General features: G+C 47.1%; 1 protein-coding gene across 1 annotated transcript; it reads left to right on the forward strand.

Moving 5' to 3' along the window:
- The first annotated feature begins 5,608 nt into the window (after positions 1–5,608).
- On the forward strand, positions 5,609–18,241 carry OVGP1 (oviductal glycoprotein 1). Its single transcript, XM_068964344.1, has 11 exons — positions 5,609–5,633; positions 6,362–6,391; positions 6,772–6,976; positions 8,159–8,215; positions 9,038–9,203; positions 9,657–9,781; positions 11,580–11,688; positions 11,788–11,973; positions 13,534–13,650; positions 16,647–16,782; positions 17,775–18,241. The coding sequence occupies exons 1-11, from the start codon at positions 5,609–5,611 to the stop codon at positions 18,239–18,241; spliced, it is 1,623 nt and encodes a 540-aa protein (XP_068820445.1).
- Positions 18,242–18,478: the final 237 nt, after the last annotated feature.

An 18,478-nucleotide genomic window follows, 5' to 3' on the forward strand; every position in this document is an offset into this window, starting at 1 on the left:
CCAAAGCCCTTCGCATCTGTAACCTTGCCCTCACCTAGTGGAGTGCTGTAGAATATGGGAGGGGCTGTTTGCTGTGGAATTTCTTCAGCAGGTCAACTAAAAGACATTGTACGTGTCTTTTCTCATTTCATGAGAACAGGCTAAGCATTGGGAAGGAGTATTCTCTAAGTACCTGGTGGGTGTGTAAAAATACAAAGCAGTGGTTGTCTTTTGACAGCAAGAACTCGAGGAGGATGGGGAGTGACTGGAGCGACACGGCACACTGGTTTTCAACATAGCCCAGCGTTTCACTGTTCATCGTGTCCTACACACAGAGCTTTAGTTGCCCACTCTTTGGCACAGTCACCCCTGAATGAAGCAAGGGTCACTCCTGGGCATCCATTGTTATGTCTTGCCATTCTTCTCAGCATCATCAGTCACTTTTGAGGATATGGGACAGGCAGGTCTGGGATCCAGTCTTGCCCACTACAGCAGAACAGGAGCCCAGAATGCCGGCCCAGGTGCAGATGAGGGAGCTGCAGGTGGCAGGCGGATTTGGCTCCATGGTGGGCAGGATTAACAGCCAGCCCCCCTGGCAGGAGTCTGGGTGGAAGAGCACAAACCTTGTGGGAAATCTCAGTGAAATAGAATCTGGGCGGCAGGAGGTAGGTTGAGAGGAGGCTCAGAAGCAGAAAGAGGCAAGCATTCACATCAAGGAGGTCTTAAAGGCCAGCAGTAAGGCCACAGGAGCCTGGCAAGAGTGAGTCAGGACCCAGGCCCTAGAAACCAACTGTGGTGCCTACAGTTTATAAACCAGGAAGAAAAATCCAAGGAGAGACCTAGAAATAAGATTTAGGGCACAAGGGCTAGGAATTAGGAAACAGTAGCTTGGTCACTAGAGTTAGGAACTGCATCAGGGGTAATCCAACCAATCGGAAAGGCTGCTGCTGTACCTGATCCAGTATTGCATTCAGGAGGCTTAACTATCTCCTGATTCAGGTTAATATGAGACCAACGTATGGAGTTCAGCATTGAACATGCAAAAAGCGGGACCTGACAATACTGCAGAGTAGGAACCTGATCACAAGGTTGTTTTGAAGCAAAACTTGTATGTCTCCCATTGCACTTTCCCAAGAGATACAAGAGAGAAAACACATGCTCTGGGAGATGTGATCCATGTAGTTACTAGACTGGAAGCTTCTTGATCAGAAACTGTCTTGATCGGCATGTACCTAGGGTGTCTATCAGGACCTGGCCTCTTCTCAACAAACACTGATTGAATATGTAAAGGCAGGCAAAGAGGGATGAAAAAATGGAGACACAGCTTCTGTTGGGTGGAGTATTCCCTCAGGCTTTCCCAAGTTTCAGTGAAATACCCTCACCCTAAACATTCCATAGCACTTACTGTTTTTATTCCATGATACCAAGCAACCTTTACACATGGACATCACCAAATGATCAACAGCGAAATCAAGTTGATTATATTATTTTTAACCGAAGGTGGATAAGCTGTATATAGTCAGCAAAAGCAAGACCTGGAGCTGAATGTAGCTCAGATCATCAGCTTCTCATAGCAAAATTCAAGCTTAAACTAAAGAAAGCAGGGAAAACTGCTGGGCCAGCCAGGTACAACTTAAATCAAATCCCCTATTAATATGCAATAGAGGTAATAAATAGATTCAATGGATTATATCTGGTAGACAGAGTCACTGAACTATGAGTGGAAGTCCATAATATTGTACAGGAGGTGGAAAACAAAGCCATCATAAAGAAAAAAGCAAGAAGGAAAAGTGGTTATCTCAGGAGGCCTTACAAATAGGTTAAAAAAGAAGAGAAGCAAAAGGTGAGAGAGAAAGAACCCTGTATGGAAAACCTGATTGGTTCAAGATTGAGAAAGGGGTACAACAGGGCTGTCTGCTGTCACCGTGTTTGTTTAATCTATACACTGAGGACATCATGAGAAATGCCAAGCTGGATGAGTTACAAGCTGGAATCAAGATAGGCAGGACAAACCTCAACAACCTCAAATGTGTGGATAATGCCACTCTAATGGCAGAAAGCAAAGAGGAACTAAAGAGCCTCTTGATGAGGGTAAAGGAGGAGAGTGAAAGAGCCGGCTTAAAACTAAATATTAAGAAAAACTAAGATCATAACATCTGGCCCCATTCAGTTCAGTTTAGTTGCTCAGTCGTGTCCGACTCTTTGTGACCCCATGGACCACAGTACACCAGGCCTCCCTGTCCATCACCAACTCCCAGAGTTTACCTAAACTCATGTCCATTGAGTCAGTGATGCCATCCAACCATCTCATCCTCTGTTGTCCCCTTTTCCTCCTGCCTTCAATCTTTCCCAGCAGCAGGGTCTTTTCCAAAGAGTCCACTCTTCGTATGAGGTGGCCAAAGTATTGGAGTTTCAGCTTCAACATCAGTCCTTCCAATGAACACCCAGGACTGAACTCGTTTAGAATAGACTGGTTGGATCTGCTTGCAGTCCAAGGGACTCTCAAGAGTCTTCTCCAACACCACAGTTCAAAAGCATCAATTCTTCAGTGCTCAGCTTTCTTTATAGTCCAACTCTCACATCCATACATGACTCCTGGAAAAACCACAGCATTGGCTAGAAGGATCTTTGTTAGAAAAGTAATGTCTTTGCTTTTTAATATGCTATCTAGGTTAGTCATAACTTTCCTTCCAAGGAGTATGCGTCTTTTAATTTCATGGCTGCAGTCACCATCTGCAGTGATTTTGGAGCCCCCCAAAATAAAGTCAGCCACTATTTCCCCATCTATTTGCCATGAAGTGATGGGACCAGATGCTGTGATCTTAGTTTTCTGAATGTTGAATTTTAAGCCAACTTTTTCACTCTCCTCTTTCACTTTCATCAAGAGGCTCTTTAGTTCTTCACTTTCTGCAATAAGGGTGGTGTCATCTGCATGTCTGAGGTTATTGATATTCTCCCGGCAATCTTGATTCCAGCTTGTGCTTCTTCCAGCCCAGCGTTTCTCATGATGTACTCTGCATATAAGTTAAATAAGCAGGGTGACAATATACAGCCTTGACATACTCCTTTTCCTATTTGGAACCAGCCTGTTGTTCCATGTTCAGATCTAACTGTTGCTTCCTGACCTGCATGCAGATTTCTGAGGAGGCAGGTCAGGTGATCTGGTATTCCCATCTCTTAAAGAATTTTCCACAGTTTATTGTGATCCACATAGTCAAAGGCTTTGCCATAGTCAATAAAGCAGAAATAGATGTATTTCTGGCCCGATTACTTCATGGCAAATGGGGTGGGGGGGAGCTGAAAGCAGTGACAGATCAAACCAGTCAATCCTAAAGGAAATCAGTCCTGAATATTCATTGGAAGGACTGATGCTGAAGCTTCAGCTTCAATACTTTGGCCACCTGATGAGAAGAACTGACTCATTAGAAAAGACCCTGATGCTGGAAAATATTGAAGGCAGGAGAAGGGGATGACAGAGGCTGAGATGGTTGGATGGCATCACCAACATGATGGACATGACTTTGTGCATGCTCCATGAGTTAGTGAAGGACAGGGAAGCCTGGTGTTCTGCAGTCCATGGAGTTGCAAAGAGTTGGACATGACTGAGCAACTAACGTGACTTGAGTGACAGATTACCTCTTCATGGACTCTAAAATCCCTGCAGAAGGTGACTGCAGCTATGAAATCAGAAGACGTTTGCTTCTTGGCAGGAAAGGAAAGCTATGACAAACCTAGACAGTGTTTTGAAAACTCTGCCAACAAAGGTCCATATAGTCAAGGCAGTGATCTTCCCAGTGGTCATGTACCGTTTTGAGAGCTGGACCATAAAGAGCTGGAGCACCAAAAAATTGAGGCCTTTGCACTGTGGTGCTGGAGAAGACTTCTGAGAGTTCCTTGGACATGAACATGAATTTGGGCAAGCTTCAGGAGATGGTGAGGGACAGGGAGGACTGGCATGCTGCAGTCCATGGGATTGCAAAGAGTCAGACATGACTGGGCAATTGAACAACAACCAAGCAACCTGCTGATACAAATTAAACTTTCCTGTTCTTCATTCTGGAAAGGAAGTGAATTCAACCACTAGCCATTGTTACTTTGCAGTGTTTTATTTATTGACGTCTAGTTAATCCCTCAGTGGCATGTGGATTAGGTGAGCAGTAGTCTGAGTCTCTGAGAGGATAAACATAGTGGATACACTGAGAACATCCAATTTTTGGTCCTTGTGATTGATTTCAGACACTGAAATATGGGACCTACTCATGGTTAGAAACTTTTTAGCAGAAAAGTAAACTGGTGGATAATGAAATCATTGGTTTATATACCTATTTTATTTATCCTTAATATTTTTGGTATATTTTTTAAAAATTGGCTCTTAGGTGTCCAGAATTGCATTTAATTTACTTGTTAGGTTCATGACCCCTCTCATGACAGTGTCATCATCGGCTCATATACTGGCTCAGACATTGTTGACTCATACAAAAATTCAGATTTTTGTCTTCTCTCGAGAAATTGAAGAATCCTCCAAAACATTGGTTCTGTTTCACTGCAAGGCAAAAGTTAGTGGCTGTTCATGGTAATCTCTGATGTCTTCCAACGGAGAGGCTTCATGTTAGCTGAAGTGTATTACTAGACTTGGACTATTTTTCTTCGAATCCACTGGAGAGTGAACTATTGTGTCCACTTCACTGATTTATATTACCTGCCTGTCAGCATTTGAGTTTGAGAACCCTGCTCTGGGGGCAAACTCTTATGCTATCTCTAATAACTGCTACCATTCACTGCTACTGCTGCTGCTAAGTCACTTCAGTCGTGTCCAACTCTGTGCGACCCCATAGACGGCAGCCCACCAGGCTCCCCCATCCCTGGGATTCTCCAGGCAAGAATACTGGAGTGGGTTGCCATTTCCTTCTCCAATGCATGAAAATGAAAAGTGAAAGTGAAGTTGCTCAGTCGTGTCTGACTCTTCGTGACCCCATGGACTGCAGCCCACCAGGCTCCCTGGTCCGTGGGATTTGGGTCCTCATATATGCAAAGCACTGAACTCACAGTTTTTCATACAGTTTTTATCTCTTTAAATCATATAAAACCCTATGAGGTGAGTTCAAGTGTTACCTCCATTTTACAAGTGTGGGAGCTAAAGCTCAAAGAGCTGACTAACTGCTCAAGATGCTAGAACTTATGCTTCTTGACAGTGGGATTCAAACTTTGGCCTGGCAGAGTCCATAGCTGAGACTTTTTAACATTACACTATGCAACCCTCCAAATCACTAATCTCATAACAGTAGGATTCCTGCTGCCCTTCAGTGTTTCTTCCTTGTACTCAGTCCATGTGGGGCTGAATTACAGGAAGAGGGGCTGAGCACTGCCCTGCCCTCACCAGGGCTGGTGTGGACACCCCGTCTATGCCAGTGTCAGAGGGAGTTGTTCCTTTGTTGGATCTGAGAACTATGGCTCTGCTGGGCGGGACAACAGGAGATGCTGGGGTCACTGTGACACTGGGCAGCTGCCTATTAATCACTGGTTTTGTGTGTGTGTGGCTGGGCTGTATCAGCACTGTCCCAAAGTTGTACCTGGGGAATCTCATATAAAGGGGCTCAAGCCCTAGGCCTGCAGCTGTCAGACCACAGAGATGGGGAAGCTGCTGCTGTGGGTTGGTGAGTGTGGTGGGTCCCAGCCCCTCAATGTCTCTCAGTTCAGGAGGTGCCAGGCTTCATAAGCTTGTCTCACTGTTACCCAAAGGAGCATCCTGGGACTTGGGGCCCTGGATTAGGTAGAGGTGGGCAGGGCACAGTGAAAGGAGAAGTGATCAGAGCAGTGGTTTTCAACCTTTCTCACCTGTGACCAGTTAATCAGAATCTCTGAGGGAGGAACCAGGATATCACTACTTTTAAATTAGCATCCAGGGTTGAGAACTTCCCTGATGGCCCGGACAGTAAAAAATCTGCCTGTAGTGCAGGAGACTCGGGGTCAATCCCTGAATGAGAAAGATCCCCTGGAGAAGGGAATGGCTACCCACTCCAGTATTCTTACCTGAAGCATTCCATGGGCAGAGGAGCCTGGTGGGGTACAGTCCATGAGGTCACAAAGATTCGGACATGACTTGAGTGACTAACACTTCCAGGGTTGAGAAGCACTGGCCTGGAACCTTTGCTGGGACTCTCAGTGCCATGGTTGTCCCTATGCAAAGCCTGTGTGTCTGCATGTAGAGTGTATTGGAGTGGGAAGGAGCCTAGCTAGATCTGGCTTCACCCACTCTGTGTAGAGAAGAGGAAGGAGGGAAGGGTGTGTGTGTCTGCATTTGTGGGAGCTGGAGGGTGAGCTGGGTGTGTCACTCTGGGTGTGCCCGTGAATCTGCGTGTGTTTCTTCCTTCGTCTCCTGCAGGGCTGCTCCTTGTGCTGAAACACCATGATGGTGAGGAAACTGGTCCTCTCCAGAGCCGGGGAGAGTGTCCACTGAGAACTGCTCCAAGTCCAGTGTCCCCTGTGCCTGCCTTGGCTCTGCGTTGGGGATCATTGACCCAGTGCGGCTCAGCAGCAAATTCTCAGTCACTGTTGGGTCTTCTCTGCCAGGATCCAGACTCTCGGGTCCATTCTGACCAGGGTTTCATGAGGCTTTCTTTCCCTGGGGGACCCCAGCAGTGGGGGATGGACCTGCCCTCAGAGTAGCTTTGAGGGGATGTGTTTGGTGGGAGTTACAGTGGACTGGCCTCTAGAGAAGTCTCCATGCTGCTGTGGATGCTGAGCTCCATCCTCACTTGGTTTCTATCAATAATGCCTGCTGTCCCCTGCCAGGTGCTGCCCACAAGCTGGTGTGTTATTTCACCAACTGGGCATCCAGTCGGCCCAGCCCTGCCTCGATCCTGCCCCGGGATCTGGACCCCTTTCTCTGCACCCACCTGGTATTTGCCTTTGCCTCGATGAACAACAATCAGATTGTTCCTAAGGATCCCCTGGATGAGAAAATCCTCTACCCAGAGTTCAACAAGCTCAAGGAGAGGTGTGTTCACTGTGTGTGGGGGCTGTATTTTACAGGTGAAGAGGAGTAAGTCTTTTCTTCTGTTAGTCGTCCCCTGTCCTCTGATCCTTGGGTCCCTCCTCCTGTCAAGGGCTCTCTATAGTGTCCCTGCTCTGGGAGTTCCCCGTTGATCAGCAGTTTGAGCTCGTCCTTGCCTCCCTGCCCTCGTGGCTGCTCTGCCCCTGCCTAGAATATGCTCCTCTCTCTTCTCTGCCTTACACCCCTTGAACTCACCCTTCAAGCCCAGTGCTCAGGATTCTATTTTCAAATGCTTCGGAGAGAGCTGCATATCACAAAAGCTTCACAAATGCTAGTGTTTCATTGCCCTTTGTCACCTGCAAATGAACCCCAAGGGAAGGGCTGGTGTCTTTGGTCTTTGTACACCAGTGGCGGGGTCAGCGCCCAGCAGAGAGCTGGTGCTCAGTGTTCTCTCCCCAGGCCTCCTGGGCTGTCCTCTGCAGGGAGTGGTCTGTCGCTGTGTGCATGGTTGTAGAAGGGCAGAGAAAATCCATGTCACTAGAGCACAGCCTCCAGAGAGGAGAGCAGGGAGCTTGTCCGTCTGTTCACTGCTGTGTTCAAGCACCTAAAGCAGTCAGAAAGTGAAAAGTGAACGTGAACTCGCTCAGTTGTGTCTGACTCTTTGCGACCCCATGGAGTGAGGCCTGTCAGGTTCCTCTGTCCATGGGATTTTCCCAGCAAGAATACTGGAATGGGTTGCCATTTCCTTCATCAGGGGATCATCCCAACCCAGGGATCGAACCTTGGTCTCCTGCACTGCAGGCAGACTCTTTATCATTTGAGCTACCAGAGAAGCCCAAAGCAGTCAGAGGCACATATTAATTGTTCAGTGAACGTTTGTTGACCAAGAAAGTGAGTGAAGAGAAAATTTAGGCTGCTTTTTTTTTTTCCTTTTTGTGGGACTGTCATGTGATTTTGGAGTTTGGGGGGCTTGGACAACCTGGGGTCCTGGGTGTGATGACCTTTATGGGGGTTGGTTGCTGTCTCTTTTATCCTTCTTCCCCTTCCTTGGCTCTGCTCCTTTCTCCCTTAGGTTACTCCACCCACTGCCCCCTTTCCCTCCCCCTCCTCCCATCCCCACTACTTCCCACTGTTCCCCAAATGACTGAAGAGAACCCAGCTCACCGACTCTGTCCCTCATCACAGGAACAGGGGGCTGAAAACGCTGCTGTCCATCGGGGGGTGGAACTTCGGCACCTCGAGGTGAGTCTGAGCTGTTAGGTCTCATCTCTGGGATGAGGTTGAGGTGATGGGTCAGGGGAGCAGGCCAGCTTTACACTCACTATCTCATGATTGTTAGGGGAAAGGATTAAAGTGGCTGTTTGCATTCCAAATTTGTAGGGAAAAAAGTACGAGCGAGAGCTTAGGGAACTTACCGTATTTCACCCAGGTGTCCCTGTGAGGTGACCAGCTGGGGTGATGATCAGGTAATGGAACCAGGCCTGCCTAAGTCTGAATCTGGTTAATATTGCATGTAGGACTAGCTCCAAATTACTGAAAGTTCTGCTTTACTATACTAAAGATTTTCCAATAGGGTCTTCATCATGGAAGAGAAAAATACTACAAAAAATAGAAAATAGTCAAACAGCCAGTGAATAGAAGAGCAGAGACTCTTGAACCCCTGGTCAGAGCCTAGCCCTCTTTGCCACCTTATGGGCCCCTTAGCTCAGAGATCTTTCTGGAAATACTTGCCCTTGGCTTATTTTCCCTCCCCTTATCTGTTTAGGCAGAGGGTCAGCACTTGGCCAGGAGTAACCAGGTTTTCAAAGGCAGAGCTGTTCTGAACCACTGTTTCCACCCCGGGCTGAGTGTTGTTTCCATCTGGCAGGGGCAGGGGTGGTTTGCTAATCCTCCCTGGAGCCTGAAGTCCAGGACTTGGTAGAGCTTTAAGAGGGTTTGAGCGTTTCAAAGCTCTGCCTTCCTTTCCGTAGTCACATGTGAACCAAAGAACCTTGCAGGGGAGTGGTTGCGGGGAGCATGGTTATGCCGAAAGCACTCCTGGCCTCATCCCTGTTCCGCCTGCAGGTTCTCCAAGATGCTGTCCACGTTTTCCAACCGGGAAAGGTTTGTCAATTCAGTGATCGCCCTCCTGAGGACACATGGCTTCGACGGTCTGGACCTCTTCTTCTTGTACCCTGGACTCAGAGGCAGCCCCACGCGTGACCGCTGGACCTTTGTCTTCTTACTTGAGGTAAGGTTGGCTTGGCAGATTCTGAATCCAGAAGTGATTCTATTTTGACCATGTCTGGGCCCCAGGCACAGGAGGAGCCTAAGACCAGGGTTGGAAAGGAGAGTGGTGTGGACAGAGGGCTGCTGAGCAAGGGCCCTGTGGAGGCCTTTCCCCCTGTCACCACCGGCCTGGCCCCAGCCTTCCAGCCTGAGTGACACTTTCTCCATGCATCCACTGGACTCCCTCAGGCAGGCTGCTGAACTCTGCTCCTGGGCCTGCAGCCAGCCCTCTGCTCAGTGACTTACCGCACTGGCTCACGTCCCCGTTTCTCAGGAGCCTGTGGGCAGGGCCTGTGTCTGACTCTCCTGGCTCCAGGGGCTCTGTTATTGCAGAAGATTGTTTCCCGGATGACTCCTGCTTTCCCTGACTCCACTCTGCTTTGTCCATTTCTCTCATCTGCCTCTCTCTTCCCAGGAGCTCCTGCAGGCCTTCAAGAATGAGGCCCAGCTCACCACGCGCCCAAGGCTGCTGCTGTCTGCTGCCGTCTCTGGGGACCCCCACGTCATCCAGAAAGCATATGATGCACGCCTTCTGCGCAGGTGAGTGGGTCCTTCTTTGGTGTTGGGGGAGGAACACTGGAGGGAAGAAGGCATCTTGGGCTCAGAACCCAGAGGTGCCCAGCACTGTCCTGGAGCTTCGATTTCCTGCCTTGCTGTGAGAACACCTATGGGAGGTGGGCCTAGCAGGAACGTAGGTGGGGACAAGGATTATTCCTTGTAGCCCAGGCTTTCCTGAGGAGATCAGAGGGAAGTGATGGCGCATCAGGCTACACCACAGCATCCTCTTGGGTAGAGATCTGCATTACCCATAGCTGGGCCTCAAGGAGTGGATCCAGGGGCCTGGCCTCTGTTTTCCTGGAGTCCCCTGTGGATGTGCACCAAGTGCCAGATGGCTGGCATCAGAGACATTTGTGAATTACCAACTACTGCCTCTGAAATAAAAACAGGAATGCCAAGTCAGGGCCTGTTTTCAGAGCAGAGATCTTCATGCCCAAATCACAAAATCAGTCAAGGAATGCTCATGCATGCTAAATTGCTTCAGTCGTGTTCATCTCTTTGCAACCCTATAGACTATATAGCCTGCCAGGCTCCTCTGTCCATAGGATTCTCCAGACAATAATACTGGAGTGGGTTGCCATACCCTCCTCCAGGGGATCTTCCTGACCCAGGGATCGAACCCATGTCTTTTATGTCTCCTGCACTGGCAGGCAGCTTCTTTACCACTGACGCCACCTGGGAAGCCCCAAGAAAGCATATAACTTTCAGGAAATGCCAGTTCTTTACTAATTTTCTCAAAGCTCAAGAATCAGGTATTTACAGATATGAAAGCTGAGTTAGATGCAGAACACAAGAGGTGAATGGGGGTGTTTCTGAATGTGATTTTATTTAGGAGCCTGGTTTCAATGGATAGTGGTTAGGCAGGAAAGGTGGACCCCAGTGGAGGGAGTTGCCTAGTGTTGGTCTTAGAGCCATGCAGGATTGAGGGAGTTCATCTTCACCAGGCTGGGTCCCCTTAGACAAATGAGGTAACTGTCTGAGTTTTAACTTCTTTATTTTATGTGTTTACTAATGGCTGTACTGGGTCTTTGTTGCTGTGTGCAGGCTTTTCTCTAGTTGTGGCGATTGGGGCTGCACCTTAATTTCAGCGCACAGGCTTCTCATTGTAGTGGGTATCTCTTGTTGCAACACACGGGCCCTAGGTGCTTGGGCTTCAGTAGCTGTGGCGCATGGGCTTGGGGCACATGGAATCTTCCCAGACCAGGGCCTGAATCCATGTCTCCTGCATTGGCAGGCAGATTTTTAACCATTTGACCACCAGGGAAGTCCTTCAATTTCTTCATTTTAAAATAGAGATAATTGTGGCTAAATTAAAATTAAATTAGATGATCCATGCTAGCCTCTACACTGTGCCCTGATAAGGCTCAACTGCACTTTGCCATCTGGAAAGCTTTCTGGAAGAGGTGGGTTCCAGTGGCTTCTGGAATGGTAGAAAGATGGATGCACTTTTATGCTGTCTGATTACACATGTTATTTATGCAGACCTCTGCTGCGCTTGTATCAGCCAGAACGCCTTTGTTTCCTGGTCTGATCCTGTCCACTTTGTTTCCTGGTCTGACCCCTTGGATACTCTCTGGAGGGCATAGGTCCTGACACACCGCTGTCCCTCACTGGCTGTGTGTTCTAGGGCAGCCTCTCACATGCAGGGCACAGCTTGGGCAGTCCTCATGGGCAGAGACGGCAGCGGTGTTGGGTGGCCGATGTTCAGCTAGTTAGCTACTTGGTGCTGTGAAAGTCTAGCTAGCATGATCTTCATACTTCCTCTTCCTGCCCCTTACAGACTCCTGGATTTCATCAGCGTCTTGTCTTACGACTTACATGGAAGCTGGGAAAAGGTCACAGGACACAATAGCCCTCTGTTCTCTCTGCCTGGAGACCCCAAATCTTCGGTAAGAAAAGGAAAGCTGTTAGGCAACCCAGACATGCACCCCTGAGCCAGGCCAGTGGCTCTTGGTGACAAGGAGGTATTGTGTTATTTCTCCCTACAGGCATATGCCATGAAGTACTGGCAACAGCTTGGGGTCCCCCCTGAGAAGCTCCTCATGGGGCTCCCCACCTATGGACGTACTTTTCACCTCCTCAGAGCCTCTCAGAATGAGCTGAGGGCAGAAGCTGTGGGACCAGCAGCTCCAGGGGAGTACACCAAGCAAGCTGGCTTCTTGGCTTATTATGAGGTGACGGGAATGGGAACCTCTGTCTGTGAGTTAGGGCTCCCTGACCCGAGCCCAGGGCCAAAGCAGGGACAAGGGACCAAGGCAAGACTGAGGGCTAGAGATAGGACAAGGAGGTGGTTTGCTGTGGTAAGGGACATTCAGTCTCTGGGATATTCTCTTTTCTTTTGGGGAAGTTATTTGAGCCCTTTGTAAGAGGTGAGGGCCTGGGTGAAGTCTGAATGCAGGGGGACAGATACCTCCTTAGAAGATTCTTAAATAATATTTAAGTCAATCCTGAATTACTGTATGGCCTAAATGAACATAATTAATGTTTGCAAGATATATATATATATTTTTTTTTTTCAAAAGTTCAAACATTTTCAAAAGTAAAATAATAGTATAACATCCTCTTATTCCCTGATTTCCAGATGCCCTTCACCCAGCTTCAGTCATTAACCACTCTTGGCCAGTCTTGTTTTTTCTCAATACTGTTTCTTCTCCCTGATTCCTTCCTTCTCGCTAGTAGATTATTCTGAAATGATTCAAAGACATCCCTCATGACAGATTCTTTCTCCTCTACCTCAATTCCATCCCCCAATCCCCATCTCAACAAAGCTTGCTCTAGTGGAGGAAAGAGCCACAGACCCAGGGCAATGTGAAACACAAGGGAAGATAGTAGGAGGCGTGGATTGCATGGCTGTAGGATCTAGATTAGGTGAATTCTGTGCAGAGCTGTGACGGACAGTCAGAGTCCTGATGGGTGGGAAGGACCTTCTAGGCAGAGGACAGCCGACACCAGAGAGCGAGCTGTATCTTTGCCTGTGGTGGTAGTGGAGGTGCTGGTGTCTCTCCAGTCTCTGCTCTGTCCTGGCTCCTGAAGATGTTTCCCTGCTAATCCAGTGAAGCATAGTTATGCGTGATGACATAGTCGAGGGAGTGTTCTTGAAGGACATTACGTGAAAGAGATTTTGATAAACTTTTAATGACTACCCCCACCCCCAAAGGAAAGACTTTTACACCTTAACTTCGACAGCCCAAGTTGAACGTGTCTACAGCTTTGTAGCATATGGTCTCCAGCTCAGGGCTGGGTACCCAATCCACACTCAGTGCTTTCTTGATTATAATAACCTAGTTCTCCCTGCATTCTAGGCCTTTACAGTTACTATTGATTCAAAAGTTAGTTTGATAACTGCCTAGATGGGGCAGTTTATGTTGGTTTTAGTAAACAGAGGAGACACTTACTCATAAAAAGTCTTTGAGAAAGGAACAGGTTTGGTCAAAGGTCAGGTTTGTTCCTGTAGTAGTTTGGTATTGATTTTACCAAAGCCTGGTTTGTTTTCTTAAGGCTGTCCCCCACTCCTTAGTGTTCTTTTTGTGTATCCATCACAGATGTCATGGAAGGAATGTGCAGCAGTAGGGATTCTTTGGAATAGACAGGAGGTCCTTTGTGAGTGGCTTCCACACCCCCTCTTTGGTCTGCCTTCCTGTCACCCCCTGGTGTGGGATTCCTGGGTTCTTTTTCCTTGCTGTTGCTTCCCTCCATGGCACTTCATGGAACTACCCTGGGGATCTTCCTGGCAGGTTTGCTCTTTTGTCCAGAGAGCGAAGAAGCGCTGGATTAATGATCAGTATGTCCCATATGCCTTCAAGGGGAAGGAGTGGGTTGGCTATGATGATGCCGTCAGCTTCGGTTACAAGGTGAGACCTTGGTCCTTTCTTGCTTCAGCATAGTTTTCCTCTGGCTTCTGTGAGGCCCTTGTCTGTACTGTGTGTTTGTGTGTGTGTATGGGTGTGTGTGTACTGCATGGAGAATGAAGGTGAGAATGACTATATTAGATGAGTTTTAGGCATACCAGATCTAACTGGAGCTTCCCAATCAAACCTGCCCCAATCATCTTATTTTAAAAAGGAGGATTTATGGAGACACTTGAATGCTGATGAAAGTGTCTGGCCTTCATCCTGTATGCATTTTCAGGCAAAATCAGGTTTCTGAGCCAGGTATATGATTTGTGAGTTTGAAATCTTTAGACTTTAGTAATTGTCACCACCACTGCACCCCATATCAACAGTGGTCTATGATATTGAACCTGGCGAGTTTTTTTTTTTTAATAGTGAATTAAAACGGAAAAGACATGTTCCAGTGTTTCCTTAACCTGCCTCTGCTTGGAATCACCTAGATTAGATGTAGACTTAATAGATGTAGAAATTCTTAGTTCCAACCCTGAATATTCATCAGGTGTTAGAAAGAATCTGGAAACTGCAGTATATCCCCTTGTGATCCTACTCTAATCTGTGTGGCACTTCGGGTGTGCACGTGTGAGATGATAAGGGTCTGGAGTAGGGAGTTGGAAGGAGAGGCCATTGATGAGTGAGCAATTGTCAGAAGTCTGTCGCTGCCTGGATGTCGGGGCTTATAAGTAGAGGGATGTCACAGTGTCTCCTCTCATAAGTGATGTGGAAGTCACTGGTGTTGGTTGTTCTTTGGGAAACATTTGCGGTAGAAAGCAGAGATAATATGGCGGTTATCATGAAGAGTCACTGTGACTTCCTCTAATCCTGGGTGAGACCCACTGTGGGGAGAGAGGTAGAGAGCATGACTTTGAGCTTTCAGCATCTTACTCTGTGGTTTGGAAACAGAAGACACAAAAAAGGTCAGTGACCCTGGAATTATCCAGTTGGGTGGAATTAAATATATGATCCATAGGAAACAGAAGAGAGGGGTTGGACCCCATTGCTGGGGAAAGCCAGAAGCCAGCAGTGCAGGGTGGCCTTGCCTTGAGGGGCAGTTATAGAGCCTTACCAAGCTAGAGGTGGACGTGAGCCCAGTGTAAGAATAATTAAGAGCTCTCATCACAGAATCTCAGCTGAAAGAAACCTTGCAGGTAATCACTGGGAGGCAGTAATCCCTGGATCTCTCAGTGTTCCAGCACTGTCCAGGCATTCTGAGTAAAGCAAACAGACCAGCTGTAATTAAACAGAAAGTTTCCCCTCCCCTCTCCCCAAGAGTCATCTGCTTACCTGCATGGACTGTAAAATCTTCCCAGAGAGGCCTTGTTTACTTTCCAGAGCCAAGCTCTCGGTCTCTCTAGAGGGGAGGAGGGCAAGATGTGCCTGCTTCCTGTGTCACTTGAGAGTCGAAACTGTGGGATTCTTCTCCTGTGGTGCAGACTCTGCTGCACGTGCAGGTGAATGTCTGGTTGCCTCCACATCACTCTTTGGACAATTGGGGAATGGAGAGCAAACTCCAGGTGCTAATCTGACTTTTTACTGTGAGTAGAAATGGTCACTTTTTTGATCTGGAGGTCTGGTGTGTGTGTGTGTGTGTACATATAGAACAGGTTAATTTAGCCTATGTATGCATGCTGAGTTGCTTCAGTCATGTCTGATTCTTTGTGACCCTATGAACTGTAGCCTGCCAGGCTCCTCTATCCATGGGATTCTCTAGGTGAGAATCCTGGAGTGGGTTGCCATTTCCTCCTCCAGGGGATCTTCCCAACCCAGGGATCAAACCCAAGTCTCTTACGTCTCCTGCATTGGCAGGCAGGTTCTTTACCACTAGTGGCCCTTTGGAAGCCCAGTTTAGCTTAGAAGTAGGCGAAAATCTCAGAAACTTCAGTTTCAAGCTTAATAATTAGGCTTTGCTGTCTTATTTTACATTTGGGGAAATTAAACCTCAGAAAGGAGCCAACCGATTTGACCAAGTCATTTCCATCATGCAGATGTTTGCATATGAGTCTGCCTTTTCCGCCAGCACAGAGAGTGCTGGCAAAGTAATAATAAAACCTGGTTTGGGGTCTAAACTCTGCCTTTTAGTTATATCTGTGATTTAAAAAATCATGGACAAAGACTATGATACTTATCTGTAAAAAGGATATGATATTATCTGTTCTATTCCTCTTTTATAGCATCATTTTGGCATGAGGTATATTGAGGTGATTTTTAAAAGATATAAAGCAATATCTACTGTTCAGTATGATGATAAGGGTAATTAGCAGTTTGGGAAGTCAGACAGTACTTAACATTTATGAACATTTACTATGTGCAAAGTATTGCTCCAAATATTTTACATGTGGGAATTAAAAAATTTTTTTTCAAGTTGTGGCAAAATATACATAACATAGAATTTACCATTTTACTTACTTTTTGTTACAGTTCAATAGCATTAAGTACATTGACGCTGTTGTGTAACTATCACACTTATCCCTCTCCAGAACTTTCTTGTCTTCGCAAACGGAAACTCCACACACATTAAATAGCTCCTCACTCTTCCCTCACACACCTCCTCTTAATCACCACTCTACCTTCCATCTTTATGAATCTGACTACTCTAAGAGCCTCTATGAGTGGAATCTTAGTATTTGTTCTTTTGTAACTGGCTTATTTCACTTAGCATGATGTCTTCCACTTCCATCCATGTTGTAACGTGTGCATGTAGGAATTCTTTGGATCCTAAAAATGTTGGAAATGTTATTATCCATTTTTTTTTTACACAGGAGGCAACTAAGACACATAAAGTTTATGTAACTTTTTTTCAAGATGCCACAGCTAATAAGCAATAGAGGCTAGATTCAAAGACAGGTTATGTGGCTAACCATCCTGCTATATTGCCTTCTGAGAGTCCATCTGATTTTGCCATTGTACTCAGTATGGAGGATGGTGAGAACAGCAGGTTGACGGACCACTCCTTTTTTCAGGCATTTTTCATAAAGAGAGAGCATTTTGGGGGGGCCATGGTGTGGACATTGGACCTGGATGACTTCAGGGGCAATTTCTGCGGCACTGGCCCTTTCCCCCTTGTCCACACGTTGAATAATCTCCTGGTGAATGATGGTGAGTAGCTATGACTTGGAAGCTGGGATTGGCAATTGCACAAGCAGCCACTGGGTGGGTCCCTTCTGTAAGATCTATAGGCTTTGCTGTGGCAAAATGACAGTGAAGGAAGAGAATAAGCTTTGATGGCCAGGCCAGTCTGCTTTCTAATCTTGGTTTGAATGCATGCTCCATTTAATCTCTCTGAGCTTTGTTTTCCCATCTGCAAAATGGGAATAATCCTTATACTCATGTCAGTATTATACAAACTAAATGAGATGTGAAATGAAAGCATGCTGGCTCATGGTGAACACTCAATACATATCAGTTTATTTCTGTATTTCTTTTCCTTGCTTTCATGTAACAAACACCAGAAAAAGAAATTAAGTTTATTTTTGATATTTCTTTGATAGCAGAGACTTCCCTGGCAGTTTGGAGATGGAACCTGGCATGCTAGAGCTGCAGTATCCTTGGAGACAGTCTATAACCCTCATTTTGTGGGAGACCAGGGCTCAGAAAGATAATACAGCTAGTCAGGAGTGGAAATGAGACTCCAACTTAATTCTTTACAACATGATTTCTAGGGCAACCTCCTTTCCCTCAGCCTGGACTTTGTGCTTCCCAAAAGTGGGACACGAAAGATTCTTCCTGTGGATTCCACAGGTTAGGAATAGGCTTCAGGGTAAGGTCTTGCTCAAGGTGCAAAAGTCAAAGCAAAGGCTTAAGCTTAGAGAACTGGCAGACTTTTGCTCGGGGTCCCTCAACCAGAAATGTGGCAAACCCCACTGAGTGTCCATGGGTGCCTGGGATCATGTTGACACATTGAAGTAGGGGAGCCAGGCTTCTGTGTGCAGAGACTTTATCTGTGTCGACAAGTGGGTGCATTCAGAAATCCCCCGATTCTGGTTTGAGAGCTGGTACTTCATCCCTGGAGCAGGGATCACTGGTTCTGCCAGTGACAGGATGGGAAGGAAGAGGTAGGAGTCTCACCCTCTTCTGTTGATTTCTTCTAGAGTTCAGCTCAACTCCTTCACCAAAATTTTGGTTCTCAACTGCTGTGAATTCTTCAAGAATTGGCCCTGAAATGCCAACTATGACCAGAGATTTGACCACTGGTTTGGGCATTTTGCCCCTAGGAGGAGAGGCTGTGGCCACTGAGACTCATAGAAAGTCTGCAACTATGACGACAACCCCCAGAGGTGAGATTGCAACCCCTACAAGGACCCCTCTATCATTTGGAAGGCACACTGCTGCTCCAGAAGGGAAGACTGAGAGCCCTGGAGAGAAGCCCCTGACCACTGTGGGCCATCTGGCGGTGAGCCCTGGAGGGATAGCTGTGGGTCCCGTGCACCTTCAGACTGGACAGGAGGTCACGCCCCCAGGAAGGAAGGCTGGAGTCCCTGAGAAGATGACCACCCCCTCCGGAAAGATGACAGTCACCCCTGATGGGAGGGCTGAGACTCTGGAGAGGAGACTTTGACCTCTGAGGTGGACCCTGAGGCCTGGTGGATTACTTTGGTCTTCAGACAGAAGCTGAAAAGTGGATGCTGCTCTCTGGCTCTGTCATCTCACCTCCTTGGACAACTCCTCTTGCTTTTGACAACCCTTTTGTTCCCACTGATGGACTCATTCTTGGGATGACTTGATAACCCTTCTAATGAGTCCTCTCTGTAAAGAAACTTGGAAAACTCTGCTGTGAATAAAGGATCCTAGAGTC

This window comes from Capricornis sumatraensis, chromosome 2 (genome assembly GCF_032405125.1).
Source record: "Capricornis sumatraensis isolate serow.1 chromosome 2, serow.2, whole genome shotgun sequence".
NCBI classification, from domain to species: Eukaryota; Metazoa; Chordata; class Mammalia; order Artiodactyla; family Bovidae; genus Capricornis; species Capricornis sumatraensis.

Excerpts from the sequence above, each read along its gene's own strand:
- OVGP1 (XM_068964344.1), top strand. The coding sequence starts at position 5,609 with ATGGGGAAGCTGCTGCTGTGGGTTG. Across the intron at positions 6,977-8,158 it reads TTCAACAAGCTCAAGGAGAG|GAACAGGGGGCTGAAAACGC; the intron begins GTGTGTTCACTG and ends CCCTCATCACAG. Across the intron at positions 9,204-9,656 it reads CCTTTGTCTTCTTACTTGAG|GAGCTCCTGCAGGCCTTCAA; the intron begins GTAAGGTTGGCT and ends CTCTCTTCCCAG.